The sequence below is a fragment of the Amia ocellicauda genome, chromosome 3, assembly GCF_036373705.1.
Source record: "Amia ocellicauda isolate fAmiCal2 chromosome 3, fAmiCal2.hap1, whole genome shotgun sequence".
Classification (NCBI taxonomy): Eukaryota; Metazoa; Chordata; class Actinopteri; order Amiiformes; family Amiidae; genus Amia; species Amia ocellicauda.
In genome coordinates this window covers 17029802-17043345 of record NC_089852.1, presented here as the reverse complement: position 1 = coordinate 17043345, position 13544 = coordinate 17029802, and the positions used below count along the sequence as shown (strand labels likewise).

The following is a 13544-nucleotide window of genomic DNA, read 5'->3' as shown; positions in this document are numbered from 1 at the left end:
AAACACAGCTAAAGTTCCCTCTCACTGTTGGCTATGGGCTGCCTGTAATTATGAGACGTTAATTTTCCATGCTTATCTTTCAGGAATGTCAGCCAGCTGGGAAAGGCATGAATCAAGGCTAGGGATAACACTTCACAGCAGCCCTGGAACGCAGCCTGTTAAAAATATCCCCAAGCCATCTGCGTAAGGCTCTCTGCTCCCGTGATTGTTATAATGAGTCCATGTCAACATTCTGAAGACACAACGCTTCAAACACGCAAAGCAAAATGTGAAGGGGGGTCAAGTGATATCCTCAGCACCTCAACAAGGAGAATGACTATGTGATGTGATAACTGTATGCACAATGTGACACAATTGTCTAAATGTTCTCCTGCTTTTATGGATTTTGATCCTCTTTGAACCATCCTCATTTAAGAACATTTAGGAATTTAGGAATTTAGGTTGCATTTAGCCCTCCTTTGTTCGCTGATAGCAATTTATTAATACCAGAACCTCAATACATTTGTTTGTTGTCCCCAGCTCCTCATACAAATGATACAAGTGATATTTGTTTTTCCTTTCAAAACTGAATTCCCTGTAAATACCTGTTTCTCGTCTCTTAGTTGAGCTAGACGCAAAGGTTTTGACTGATTTTATTTGTTGTTTCCAACAGGTTGTTTAACTCCTTTCCATTACAAAATGTTCAAGACTGGAACGAATTGCACTTCTTACCCTAATAATGACTTCAGTTCTGTAATTAAGACCTGAGGTGGAATGAGAAGCAAAAAACCCTACAGCGCTTGAAGACTGCATTTGCCAACCCATGCAGTGCATCTCCACTTTGCATAAGGCAAACTGCAGCACTGTAATGCATTAATCCCCTAGAATAAATGGGCATTCATTTAATTTCATGGGCATCTTTTAAAATATTGCACAGTCTTTTGTGTGGATCTGATTGTACTAATTTCCATTATAATAAATCTGCCAGTATACAGTATATTCTTTAAAGATATATGGATTTTCACCTCTTTTTTTCTGTTACTGGATAGTCTAGTTTAGTCTAATGTTTCACACAATGGGGCTAAGTGGCTTTACCTGAAACACACAATTCAATTGACTATGGTTTTTCAAAAAGATCACGTTTTCTAGAGTCAGTGAGAAATTCTGAAAGATTTGTAGTGGAATTGAGTGAAATGCCACAAAAGTATTGTGTTTATCTCCTGCCTCATACTTTCTGGTCAATAGAAGCTCAGACTTGGATGTTGTTTCCTATAGAACAGGGGTTTTCAAACCGGTCCCGGAGTACCCCCTGCCCTACTGTTTTTTGTTCCAACCTAGGTCTTAATTACTTAATTGAATGGTATATTGCTTTATTAGGTCAATTAAGGATTCAATTAAGCAATTAAAACATTGGTTGAAAACCACTGCTATAGAAGGTCTTGTGTGTGTGAATTCACATCAGGTTGCTGTGCTGAGAGGGTGACAACAAATGTCACTGCTCCCTCTCCACAGCTGTTCTACTTCTTTGCCTATCTTTATCTCTTCAGAACACGAACCCACTGTAAAACCGTCCTGCAGCTTAGGGTGAGCCATTAATGAACTGTGGGCACATCCTTTTGCTCCTGTGTATTATGAATTCAGCAGGAAACTCCCCTAAAATATTAGATAATCCTGGTTCATGTCAATAACAGTATCCACAGGAAGACACTGGATGACTGAGATTAATATGTAGCATTTTAAAATTCAAGGAGCTTCCCACTGATAAATGAAGAGATCCATACGACCCACAGAATGCTGTTTTTAGAACTCATCTTTGATGGACAATTTAATTTGCCATAAAATATTTTAGTTTGTTGAAATGTTTCCAATATTCCAGTTGATTGAGTCTTGACCTTATTTTATAGTTTCTGTTAAGTGTAAAGGAAGGGACAAGAAGCTGGAAATAAAATACATTTCTCGTTATATATAAGGGAGGGTTAAAGCAACACAACAGTCAGCAGATTCTAGAATATTCATTTTAGAACATGAATGAATTCAGAAACTGCTTTAAGGAAATTCAGTAAAAGAAGCTGAGGTACAAGGATTTGATTTTACAAATGGACATTTTAGAAGTAGCAGTTTTATTATTAATTATTACTTATTATCTGTTCTTGCATGTACATGTTTTATATAATATATCATAAGAAAAAAACAACAACAATCCATTAAATGGAAAAATCAATTAGCAGTTATTGAAAACTAAGCTGATCTATAATGCCCTTATTTGGATTCCTGCAGGGTCAGTTCAGAACACAGCCTAACACTCAGCCTGACAGACATTTGGAAACAAGAGGGTGTGTGTGTGTGTGGGGGGGGGGGGGTTCATGCAAAGAAACACATGTACGCACATCCGGTCCCGACAGCTGTACCATGACAAAAGAAAAAGGAATTTAAACTGCAGCAGCGATCCACAGCAAAGATATTCTATTAGCGCTGATAGAATTCAACACGGGGGAGAAATAATCCGACACCATGAAGTGTGCCAGGAAACTCAGTGATGCCCTTCTCTTTATAACACTGTGACCAAATCAAAACCCATCTTGATTCATGTCGCTGAAAAAAAAAATGAACTGCTGACTGATCCCTGAACTGGCAAGCCAGATCTATGAAAGGGAGACCATCCCAAGCTGTTCCTTCATGGTTACATGAAGGATACAATTATCTTGGACACTGTACATCTTTATTTTGAGCTCTGACATAATTTGTGTGTTGCATGTATCCTCCAGAGAGGGAGTCCCCTTGACACTTGCATCAGCTGTTGTGGAGCAAAAGTGTATCTCCAGATTCCTCATTCAAGTTGTTTTTGTCCTCAACTGCACCCACCCCCCACCCACCCGAGCCTTGTGAACAATCCCCAAATGACGCCTTGTTAATGCCTCGTTGCAGTTCACTGCCCAGATTGTCAATGTTGCTTCACACTGAGGTATCAGTGAACCAGGGCAATGAAAACATAAAATGAATAAATAAGAGCATTCAATCCAATAATTCAACAATAAACAAATCAAGAAAATAAACAATCAACAAGAGGACCATTGATTTGGACTTTTTAAATCCTGACACTTTCAATTGGATAATGTGGTCAGACAGTGAATTAGATTTGGTTAAATAGCCCCAGGGTGCAGTATAAACCCTGCATAAGAAAACAAAAGCAATTGCATCTCCAGGGGTAGGATTTATAAAATGGTTTGGAGTGGCAGCATGCTAAAGCCCCTGTTAAACACGACCTAAGAAATCAAACCAAGGAAAAATAATTGATGTCACTTTTCATCGATTTAAATGGCTAAGCTGATTGCTGAAATGCACAATTATGTCATTTAAAAGCTTTGTAAACAGTAAAAAGATGCCGGGCTATGAACATTTACACTTACACTTTCACAAAAATACACACAAAAAAAAGATTTTTACCTCTGCTTCTGCCTTTCTTTTGGTGTCAGAGAGATAACTTCTCCCAGCAATAATAACACCTTGCTATTGTCAGACCTTAGAAGCCAAACAAGGCTGGGCTTAGCCAGTCCATGAATGGCAGAGCTCTCAGGGAAACCAGGTTGCAGCTGGAAATTGTCTTAGGGGCCCAGGACTCGTCCCTGTTGACCAGAGATTCCAAACACATGGCATGGTGACTGGGGGCCGTGCTGTCTTTCAAATAAGACAAAGTTGCTTCAGCTTGTGTCTGTGAAAGATCTCATGGCACTATTTGTATTATAAAAAAACCAATTGAGGTATTCTATTATATTGAGTTTTTTTCACTTTCATACTTTTAAAAAGAAAGGTATAAACAGTCAACTGTCCATTGTCTATGCTTTGTGAAAGTGATAACTGGCCATGCTATTTGCTTTGTTGGTGAAGAAACTTATGTTGGTAACATATCCATCCTCCAAACAAAACTCCCCAAAAACTAAAAATGCAGACAAGCTTCGGGGGAACCTGTTAGTCAGTCAATGAGGACTACAGTGACACAAATAATAGCTCCCCCCTGGGTTTAATTAATATCCATACACCTGCTTTTCACACTTGTCACACAGTATCTCAAACAAACAAGGACCCTGTTCAAATGTTTGCAACTAGACATTTTTTATAAGGCAATGCAGAAATTTGAGTGCTTCAGAATAATAACTAAATCAAATTGTACAACAAAATATTGTCATCTCTAGAGTGGCACATTGCAGAAAATTTCCTTTTAGAACTTACAACATAGACATTACCTTACCCCCTATAAACTGGGAAAAATGTACATGCCATCAATAAAGAAAATCATTATTGTAGAAAAAAACATCTTCCAAATGGCTAATTACTTTAAGACTTATTTAAATTATGAAAAAGTGTTCCATGTTGTAAATACTTACTTCTGAAAATATTTAACTTAGTTTAATTTATCAGGATGATAAAACTGCTATTTTAATATCAGGCAATACTTTCCTAAATTACAGGATCCCAGCATATAGTTCAGTACTGGGATCTAGAACTTATCATATTTGTATTGTTTCAGATTTTGAAGTTATTTGGCCAACACAAACGTAAGAAGCTCTTCACACAATGTTAGACTTACCTCTTTATATCAGGAATAGGAGCTCTATAGACAGCTATAGGTTGAACTAGAAGCACTGACAGAACACATTTGCTAAATATCTTCGTAATACTACACATAAAGCAAGATATTCCAACAAATGGAGTATATTAAAACAGTTTTATCATGCAAATTGTTCAATGATAGGTCATAAATCTAAGTGTAAGGACACCAACAGGCAGAAAACACATGTGCTTTCATTATTTATTGAATAAAAAAAGGAAAACATGGTATCAGAAATTAACAAACACAGCATATGTAATCCAATTAGCAAATTATATTGATAGATTTAGGAACCCAGATGCTTGCCCCTTTGCAGAAACATGCCTGTGTAACTAGTAATCATTTTAAGATCAAACTCTCAATCAGCCAAATAACTTATTAATATTCATAGAGCGATGTTATGGAAGAAATATTACACTTTTCAGGAATGAATGTCTGTCACCAGTACAGGGGGGAAAAGCAAGATGAAGGATGATAAAGTTATTGAGGTTCCACTCATAGGATCATTATTTTTTATATATATATAAAGTTTCAAATGTTAATTACAAACTTGTACCCCATCACATGTTGATTTGTAAGTAGTAGAAAGAGGCTTCTGACAAATTAAAAGGGGATAGGATACATACAGGTTTGTACTTTTTGATTTGAAGGTAGGTCAAAGTTTTAATTTGGTCTAGCCCTTTATCTGGCAACTAAAGTTAATGTGTGCACCTGTCTCCTATAATAGATGTGCTTGGTATAATTCAGTTATTTAGTACTGCCTGCTAAGGGAAGCAATATGTGATGGAGGCAGCAAATTTGCTATCAATTAACTATTTGTTGAATTAGGGACAAAATGCACTTTTAAAATGCAAGTGAAAGAAGGATAATTAATATTAATAGATTACTGACCTGACACAACAAAGCATACTTAATTTACATTGACTGGTGGTTGTCAGGTTAAAAAGATAGAAAACTACTACCTTAGAGAGAAATATATGGGATTTTGATTACTGATTACTGGATTGCATTTACATATCAGTCCCCTAAATGCAGAAGGCTTTAGAGTTTGCCCTTGAGTCTTTTCAATACAAAAAGCAATCCAAAAGATAAAATATCCAAGTTTCTATAATACAAGTGACTAGTTCCAGTTGAATAGTGGAGATTATACCCCATCCATAACTTCAGCCAGACAGTATTTGCATTCAGAGTACAGTTGTACACCACCCACTTTAGAAGGCCAAACTTGCTTACTGCCTGTTTCAATGTCTGTCCCAGACATGGCACTATAACGAGGGAAGACTGCACATCTTTACATTTGATCTAGTATACATGCCATGAAAAACTTTAAGGAGATGTTTTGAGTTCGACAACATTTTGAGGCAGACGAGCTTCTGGTCAATGGGACATCCAAAACTTGGTTTTACATCCTGTGGCATATCCATGGTACTATCTAGTACAAAGGAAAGGTTCAGGAGAGGGAAGATGGACCCCAAAGCAGGCCTTAAAAATAAGTCTCTCCTTCCTCAATAGCAGTTTACACACAGCATCCCTGTGGTTAGCTTTGGTGTTCAGTGGTATAATCATCCTAGGGTCAGTAACATCCTTCTACCAGCACCTTCCATTTAAACTCTTCTGAACTCCTGCTTGAGATTGTTCTTGCAGCTGTAGGTCCTCATACATCAAGTAGTTTTTGAGGCACAGCGGGATGTCAAAGGAGTGGAGGGCTGTGATCCGGCTAGGCCCCAGAGCCTCTCGTATCGTCCTACGGCAGCTGTGCTTCAGGGAGCGGGGCTCTTTCTGGTAGCTCTCAATCCATGTGATGAGAGCCATTTTGGAGGCGAGCTGTTTAGGAGCCTCCCCAGTTTTCTGCAGAAGGACAAGATACACAGGTAGATTACACTGCCCTGTCGTGAAGGACCTCAAGGTTTTCATTCCACCTCAGCTCTTATCTCCAAAACTCCAAACAATACTTAGCTACTGGCTTTTGAGTGGCTGGGTAATTTACCATACCCGGTATAAAATAACACTGATACAATTATAGTATATATAAGACCTATCAGCTGAGATTCCCAGTTAATGGTGTATATAATCATTGTCCCCATTCACAACACAATGTCCTACTATAACCAGAATATTTACACTGAAATCTATTAATAATGTCTATACCTTAAGCCTCAAACCCAGTTCCTCAGCAGGGCCACAGCATTTTCTGATTTTGTATTCCAGCTGGAGCTCTCACTGATTTGGTTAACCTAGTTAATTTATCAACCATATTCAATTAACATTACTTAAAGGTATTTTCCAGTTCATGGATTAATATATTCTTTTCAGTCAATGTGAATTACTTGTAACATAATTTTCAGCCTGAAGAGAAGTATTTAATTTATCCAACTACTGGGACCAATTACGTCACTGGGAACTCGATTGGAACAAAAGCCAGATGACACTTCGGCCCTTGTCTGAGTCCCCTGGTCTATACAGCTATTGTAATTATGGCTTGAGAGTACTTGAACTGGCAAAAACAACACAATTTAGAGGGCAGGCTATGTCGTATAGTCAAGAAATGCTTCGTTCCTCAGCTGGTGACAGGGCTGACTATGACCAGGCTTCACCAAGCAAAGGTGTTTTAGTGTGGATCAGTCTGGAATACCCCCCCCAGTTTTGTAGATATTTCTCCTCTGCATATGTGATCTTTCACAACAGAGCCAATGAAATTGATTCAGAAAGACGCAAGGACTGGTGCTTTACCTTGTTCTTGTATGTGATCTTCGCTCCGGCTTGGACCAGGATCTGGATGCATTCTATCTGCCCACTACATGCAGCCAAGTACATAGGAGTCACACCCCATATATCAGGGAGATCAACATCTGCACCATGCTAAGGTGATGAGAAAGACCAAAATCATTAGATCATACATACAATAACAGAGACTCTTGAAAGGGTCAGCAATTCACAAACATTTACCAATCCCTTCAGAATATACTCTGGTAGCAAGAGTCGTCTTAGAAGTATAAGCTGGACCGATAGCATTAGTGAACGGCCACAGATTAAAATGTGTCTGTGTGTGATTCAATAGTAATAAGGCAGGTTTCATAGGCATTCAATTAAAAGTTCAACCCCTGACTCAGAAGTTCATCTCATTCCACAACGTATGAACATGTGGGTAAGGGGGTTAATAAAGTATATTAGTTTACTTAAGGTATCTCTAGCCTGGTCCTGGAGAGCTTACAGGGGCTTCTGGTTTTCATTCCAAACAATTTCTCAATGAATTAACTGAACTAGAAATCGGTTTCACTAGTCAAAATAAGTGTGATATTCCTTAACTGACTAAGGACATCTATAAGTCCAGGAAGACGTACCAGGTTTGGAAGCCAGTTGTGTTATATACAGTGCATCCGGAAAGTATTCATTCCAGTAGACACAGGTTTAGAAATGTGTATTAAGATCTGGAATATAGCACGGTACACACATTTATATGCTTATAATCAAGTTATCTGGAATTGTTTATCCATGCTTAGATTGAAGACAAGGTGTATTACAGTAATACACCTTGTGTTCAATCTAAGCATGGATAAACAATTCCAGATAACTTAATTATAAGCATATAAATGTGTGTACCGTGCTATATTCCAGATCTTAATACACATTTCTAAACCTGTGTCTACTGGGTTAGGCTCTAGCTCACTGTGACCCTGTATTGGACAAAGCAGTTAATTAATATAGACATACCTTTCCCCAGTGGCTCTTACCTGTATGAGTACCAGGGCACATTCTGGGAACAGGCCCACAGCTGCATGCAGTGGAGTCCCTCCATGCTTGCATTGACTGTTGACATTGGCCCCATGTTTCAGCAGCAGTTCCATGGAAGACTTCTGGCCTTTGTAGGCAGCCCAGTAAAGAGGGGTCTTCCCATAATAGTCCTTCTGGTCAATCTGGTCTTTACCTAACAGAACATACACACCCAAACAAATCACTTAGCTATATCTGTGCCATGATTTTACTGTAGCACTTACTGCCACTATAGCTCTTCACTACGTTCAGTGTTCATTTAAATGCATAAGCCATCATTATACTTGATTCTATACCTGAAGTAGCCATCAATGGTAGAAGGAGCTAAAGTATATTTTTGGATGAGCTTAAACAAGATAAATTTCACTCTTTGTATTCAATATATTATAATAGTGCCTCACTCATAAAACTTGAAAATGACATTCTCTTGTAGGAAACCAGGGCTCTTCAACCCAGGCACTTGGAAGGCCCCATTCCAGGACTGTTTTGAGTCGAGAGCATTTCCTTCTGATCAATTAGGCTAATATTCTGGTAAATGTAACATTTGGAAGATTGTGAATGTGAATAAACACCTGGATGCCCTCCGGACCTAAAGTACCAATGTTTGCTTAATTGAAGAAGAGACTTGTTAAATATGATCAGCAACTAATTTTTGTATTCCTGTCTTTTGAATTCTGTGATTTAGTATGACCTATTAAACTAACAGGGATGGGGATGGGGACCGGGATCAGGGTAGGAGACCAGTCAAACTATCACAAAATGAAAGCGCACCTAGAAGATACATGCAGAAATGAGAATACATTTTGTAATTAGGACTTACCTGATGTTAGAAGAAGCACTCGCAATTTCTCCACATTTCCCCGGCTGGCCTCATAATGGATATCCGTCCACTTGTAGTTATAGTTGGGTGCAGTTTGGTAGCGGCGGGGCTGCTGTGCGGCGGACGGGGGCTTCACACAGCGGATGTCTGTTCTAGATAAGGAGCTGATGTAGAAACCCATCGTAGGCAACTAGTACACCATTTCCATTACAGCGTCATCTACTTGAAAGAGCATACTCACTGTAAGACTCAAGGATACTTATTATAAACACTATTGTGCAATTTACAGAACTTTATGGTAGAACATAAAAATCCACTACAATATCAGGTTCACAGATTACTTCCTTAAAAAGCCAAGAAAAAAAAAAAAAAGACAAAAAGCACCAGCAGTAACTGATATTATATACAGGAAAAAAAAGCAACTACACAATATTAATGTATTGGTCCCATGTTTCATGAGCTGAAATTAAAGATCCCAGAAATTTTCCATACTCACAAAAAGCTTTTTTCTCTCAAATGTTGTGTGCAAATTGGGTTACATCCCTCTTAGTGAGTATTTCTCCTTTGCCAGGATAATCTATCCACCTGACAGGTGTGGCACAAGCTGATTAAACAGCATCATCATTACACAGGTGCACCTAGTGCTGGGGGCAATAAAAGGCCAATCTAAAATGTGCAGATTTGTCACACAACACAATGCCACAGATGTCTCAAGTTTTGAGGGAGCATGCAATTGGCAAGCTGACTGCAGGAACGTCAACAAGAGTTGTTGCCAGAGATTTGAATGTTCATTTCTCGACCATAAGCCGCCTCCAACATCATTTTAGAGAATTTGGCAGTATGTCCAACTGGCCTCACAACCACAGAACATGCGTAACCAGGCCAGTCCAGGACCTCCACATCTGATATCTTCACCTGCGGGATCATCTGAGACCATAGATTAGGGCCTTATGAATTTATTTCAGTTGACTGATTTCATTACATGAAATGTAACTCGGTAATATCTTAAAATTGTTGCATTTATGTTTTTTTTCATTATAACTTAAGGGAATTTGACTGATCAAATTAGACATATGAATCAGTCATTAAATTTAGCCTTGTGTACCAGGGTCTTCTTGCTTACAACACATTTAAAGTGGTTTGTGAATAGAAGAATATAGGTAAGGTGTAAGGAAACATGTGCCCTTACACACTATAATAATAATTAATGCAAAAGACAATTGGCTACAGTGGTTTATCTGACCCCTGCCAATCAATTAGCAAGAATAAAAAATAAAAATAAAACATAACATAATTTGATCTAATATAAGAACCCAATCAATAATTAGAAGCCTTCTCTTCTCAGCTTCTTCAAATTGAAATGAGACTACACTTAAAAGTTAAAGATAACAAATCCAGAAATGCATGTCATGGTACAGGCAACTGTAAACATTCAGAACCTGAAGAAGCAAGAGGCAAGCTGATGACATTACATGGCGGAAGAATGATGATTGGGAAGGAAAACAGCATCCCAAAATTAATATATACATATATATATATATATATATATATATATATATATATATATATATATATATATATATATATATTATACAGTATAGAAATCAGTATATAGATTTAATAGAAAAATGAACGAATGGTGATGTAATTGTTTAAGATGTACCTCGCTTATACAATAACATTTAAACCATTATTACATTTAAACTGTAGCAAACAAAGCATAAGACAAAATATAATGACGATTTGCCAAGCTATCAGTGTAATCTTTATTGATTTGATCAACATACATCAAAGTACAACCACGCTGTAATTAGCAGCTATTGATAATAAAGGCCGTTTCTGTCCATTTCTGATCAAACTGATAAAACGATTTAAAGCTCTTTGCTTATCCACATAATTACTTTTATATTAGTTTGTATAATGCCAGTAGTAATGTGTAGTGGTTATTATTCGTGGTGTTCAATGCCAGGCTTGTGTATTGGTTATTATTAGAAGGTATTTGATTTCCCAAAGAAGGCAACCCGATAGCGACTGGTTGACTAGTGTCAACAGAGGAATTTAAAAAATATTGCGTACAATCACTAAAAGCAATGGGATGTCATAATGCGTTTAAATATTTCAAAAAGGAAACTGGTTTCATATATCTCATTAAAAATCGTCACATTCTTATAAGGTTTAACATAAAAACGTGTTTTTTTTGGAGGGTAATGATACAAATGCAGTTATGAGCAGTGATTTTAAATATAACAGATTATGACTGTAACCATTTGGGTGTACATTGTGTAGCTTCAATTACATTTGATGTACTTACCCGTGCATGCGATGTCATGTGTATCCCCGACAGGATGCTCTGGAAATCCGGTATTTTTACTGGCAAGGAATAATAATAATAATAATAATAATAATAATAATAATAATAATAATAATAATAATAATAATAACCTGTTTCTCGTCGTTTTCAATTTATAACCGATAGGCCTGATATATATATATATATATATATATTTATCAATCAGTCCTGACAAAAACAAGGCTGCAAAATACAGTAAGTTTCGGCTTTCGAGGCGCGTTGGTCGACATCAAATTCAGTACCGAATTCATGGAAACCTACTGTTTGAGTCAGGTGCTATTGTTATGCAACGCCTGTCTTTGCCTAATTTCCTTATTCAACTTGTAGCCTGAAAAAGAAAACATGTTTTCTCATACATATAGTATTGAGCATGTAATATCGATTTGATTGACATGAATTAATCGTATCCGTGCTGATTAAAAAGGCTCGTTCGTGCCGCTGTCCGAGGTGCTGAAGCCCTTTCCTCGTTTCTCCTCCAGAGCATTCGCGCCTGCGCTCTTCAAAACAGCATCTTTCACAGCAGTTCCGTTTTTGGTGAAGGGCAAAGCATAGCGAAACACATGGTTTATTTATTGCATTTTGCTGGAAACCACTGATGTATTTGATTTACAAAAAAAAAAAAAAAAAAAAAAAACGAAAAAGGGCATTCTACAATTTAAATTAAGTGCAGATATCTTTATTAGACATTAAAATATTTGTTTTAAACGTGCTTGCCAACGTTAAATCAAAATGATTAAGAGTACCCCTAATGGAAGAAAAGTGTTAGATTTCAGATACGCAGAAGGAAAGAAAGGATGTTGGCAGAGAAACGCAATCAGCGCACACGTTCACTCTGACACGTTAATCTGGCGCTGAACGCCTGCTTGTGAAGAGACGTTACGTTGGCTACGTCACTCGACGTCGCACAGGTGCGGGGGTGGGACGTTTTGCGTTTAACGTTTCTCAGGAAAGGTGCAATATTTTTCCCACCTACACCAGCAACTTCTTTTTTGTGTGCGCAGATGTATAATTTAACACCAAATTCTGACGTGACAGGTGTTATGCATAGACTACCGTTAGTAGTAGAACTGTTAAATGCTATCTATATTCAACTAAACTGTAGATAAAGGCAGTATCTCTCTCTCTCTATCACACACACATATGCATGAAATACTGCGCTTCCTGGAAACACGAGTCTACCTTGCACCGTAAAATAACTATAACAACATAAACCATGCTGTGAAAAACAAACCAGGACTATTTTTTCACTATAGTTTTTCACATCTGATACAGGAAACCAGTTTTCCGTTCCCACATGGCAGTTTTTAATGGAAGGCTTGATCACAAGACAATGTGGCGAGACAGCAATATACTGTATACTCTTCTCAGACACCGATTACAGCACTGCCCGCCCTATCTATCGCTTTTAGGACTCAAAGAGACGAGGGACAGACGGTTTAAATCACCCTGCAACCGTCCGTTATTCTCAACTGTATTACAAACGGACAGGAAACACCCGCCACCAACCATCACTATACTCTTATCACAAGCTGCATGTGTATTAATAACGGTTTGCGTGCAAATTCTTGGTACATAGAGGGTTGTGACGTTTCTAGTCCTGAATAATTGTCTTCACAATAGCACATCTAGTGGATAACCCTCGAAATGATAATGTTCAAGATTTGAAAGATTATTGTTCTAGATGTTCATTATTAAATACTTGTACATGAAAAGCCAAGCAGTTTTGCATGTTATTCAGCTGACAGACATGTTTTGCAATTTGATTAAGAATCTTTCTTTATAACTAAATCTAATAGACTGAATCACAGTTTCAGGTGTTTTAACTTTAGTCTTTTCTTGCTCAACAAAGTTTTTGACTTTTAGTTTTTAAAATCCAGTGTATTACTAACATTAAAAACTAGTGATCTATTTTATATTTACATGTAACAGGTCACATATTACTATAAGTCTATTACCATTGTAACCAGGATTGCTTATGGCAGCACATTTTACATTGGCTATTTTAAGACATTTGTGTT

At 37.5% G+C, this 13544-nt stretch overlaps 1 protein-coding gene across 3 annotated transcripts; it reads right to left on the bottom strand.

The window, feature by feature from the left end:
* Positions 1–4772: 4772 nt before the first annotated feature.
* Positions 4773–12131, bottom strand: LOC136739275 (ankyrin repeat domain-containing protein 10-like). 3 transcript variants are annotated; one of them, XM_066698345.1, is made up of 5 exons: positions 11488–12131; positions 9177–9398; positions 8317–8510; positions 7316–7444; positions 4773–6433 (listed from the first exon to the last, which is right to left on the bottom strand). In XM_066698345.1, the coding sequence occupies exons 2-5, from the start codon at positions 9355–9357 to the stop codon at positions 6173–6175; spliced, it is 765 nt and encodes a 254-aa protein (XP_066554442.1). In that variant the 5' UTR covers positions 9358–9398; positions 11488–12131; the 3' UTR covers positions 4773–6172. The 3 variants fall into 3 exon arrangements, with proteins under 3 accessions (XP_066554442.1, XP_066554444.1, XP_066554443.1); XM_066698347.1 differs by having other exon boundaries at positions 9177–9395; XM_066698346.1 differs by lacking the exon at positions 11488–12131 and having other exon boundaries at positions 9177–10651.
* Between the last annotated feature and the right edge of the window lie 1413 nt (positions 12132–13544).

What these genes read in the sequence shown, in the direction of transcription:
- LOC136739275 (XM_066698345.1), bottom strand. Translation starts at nt 9,357, where the DNA reads ATGGGTTTCTACATCAGCTCCTTATCTAGAACAGACATCCGCTGTGTG. An exon ending in AGTGCTTCTTCTAACATCAG is followed by an intron (nt 8,511 to 9,176) that starts GTAAGTCCTAAT and finishes ATGTTCTGTTAG; the next exon opens with GTAAAGACCAGATTGACCAG. An exon ending in GTGCCCTGGTACTCATACAG is followed by an intron (nt 7,445 to 8,316) that starts GTAAGAGCCACT and finishes TCATCACCTTAG; the next exon opens with CATGGTGCAGATGTTGATCT.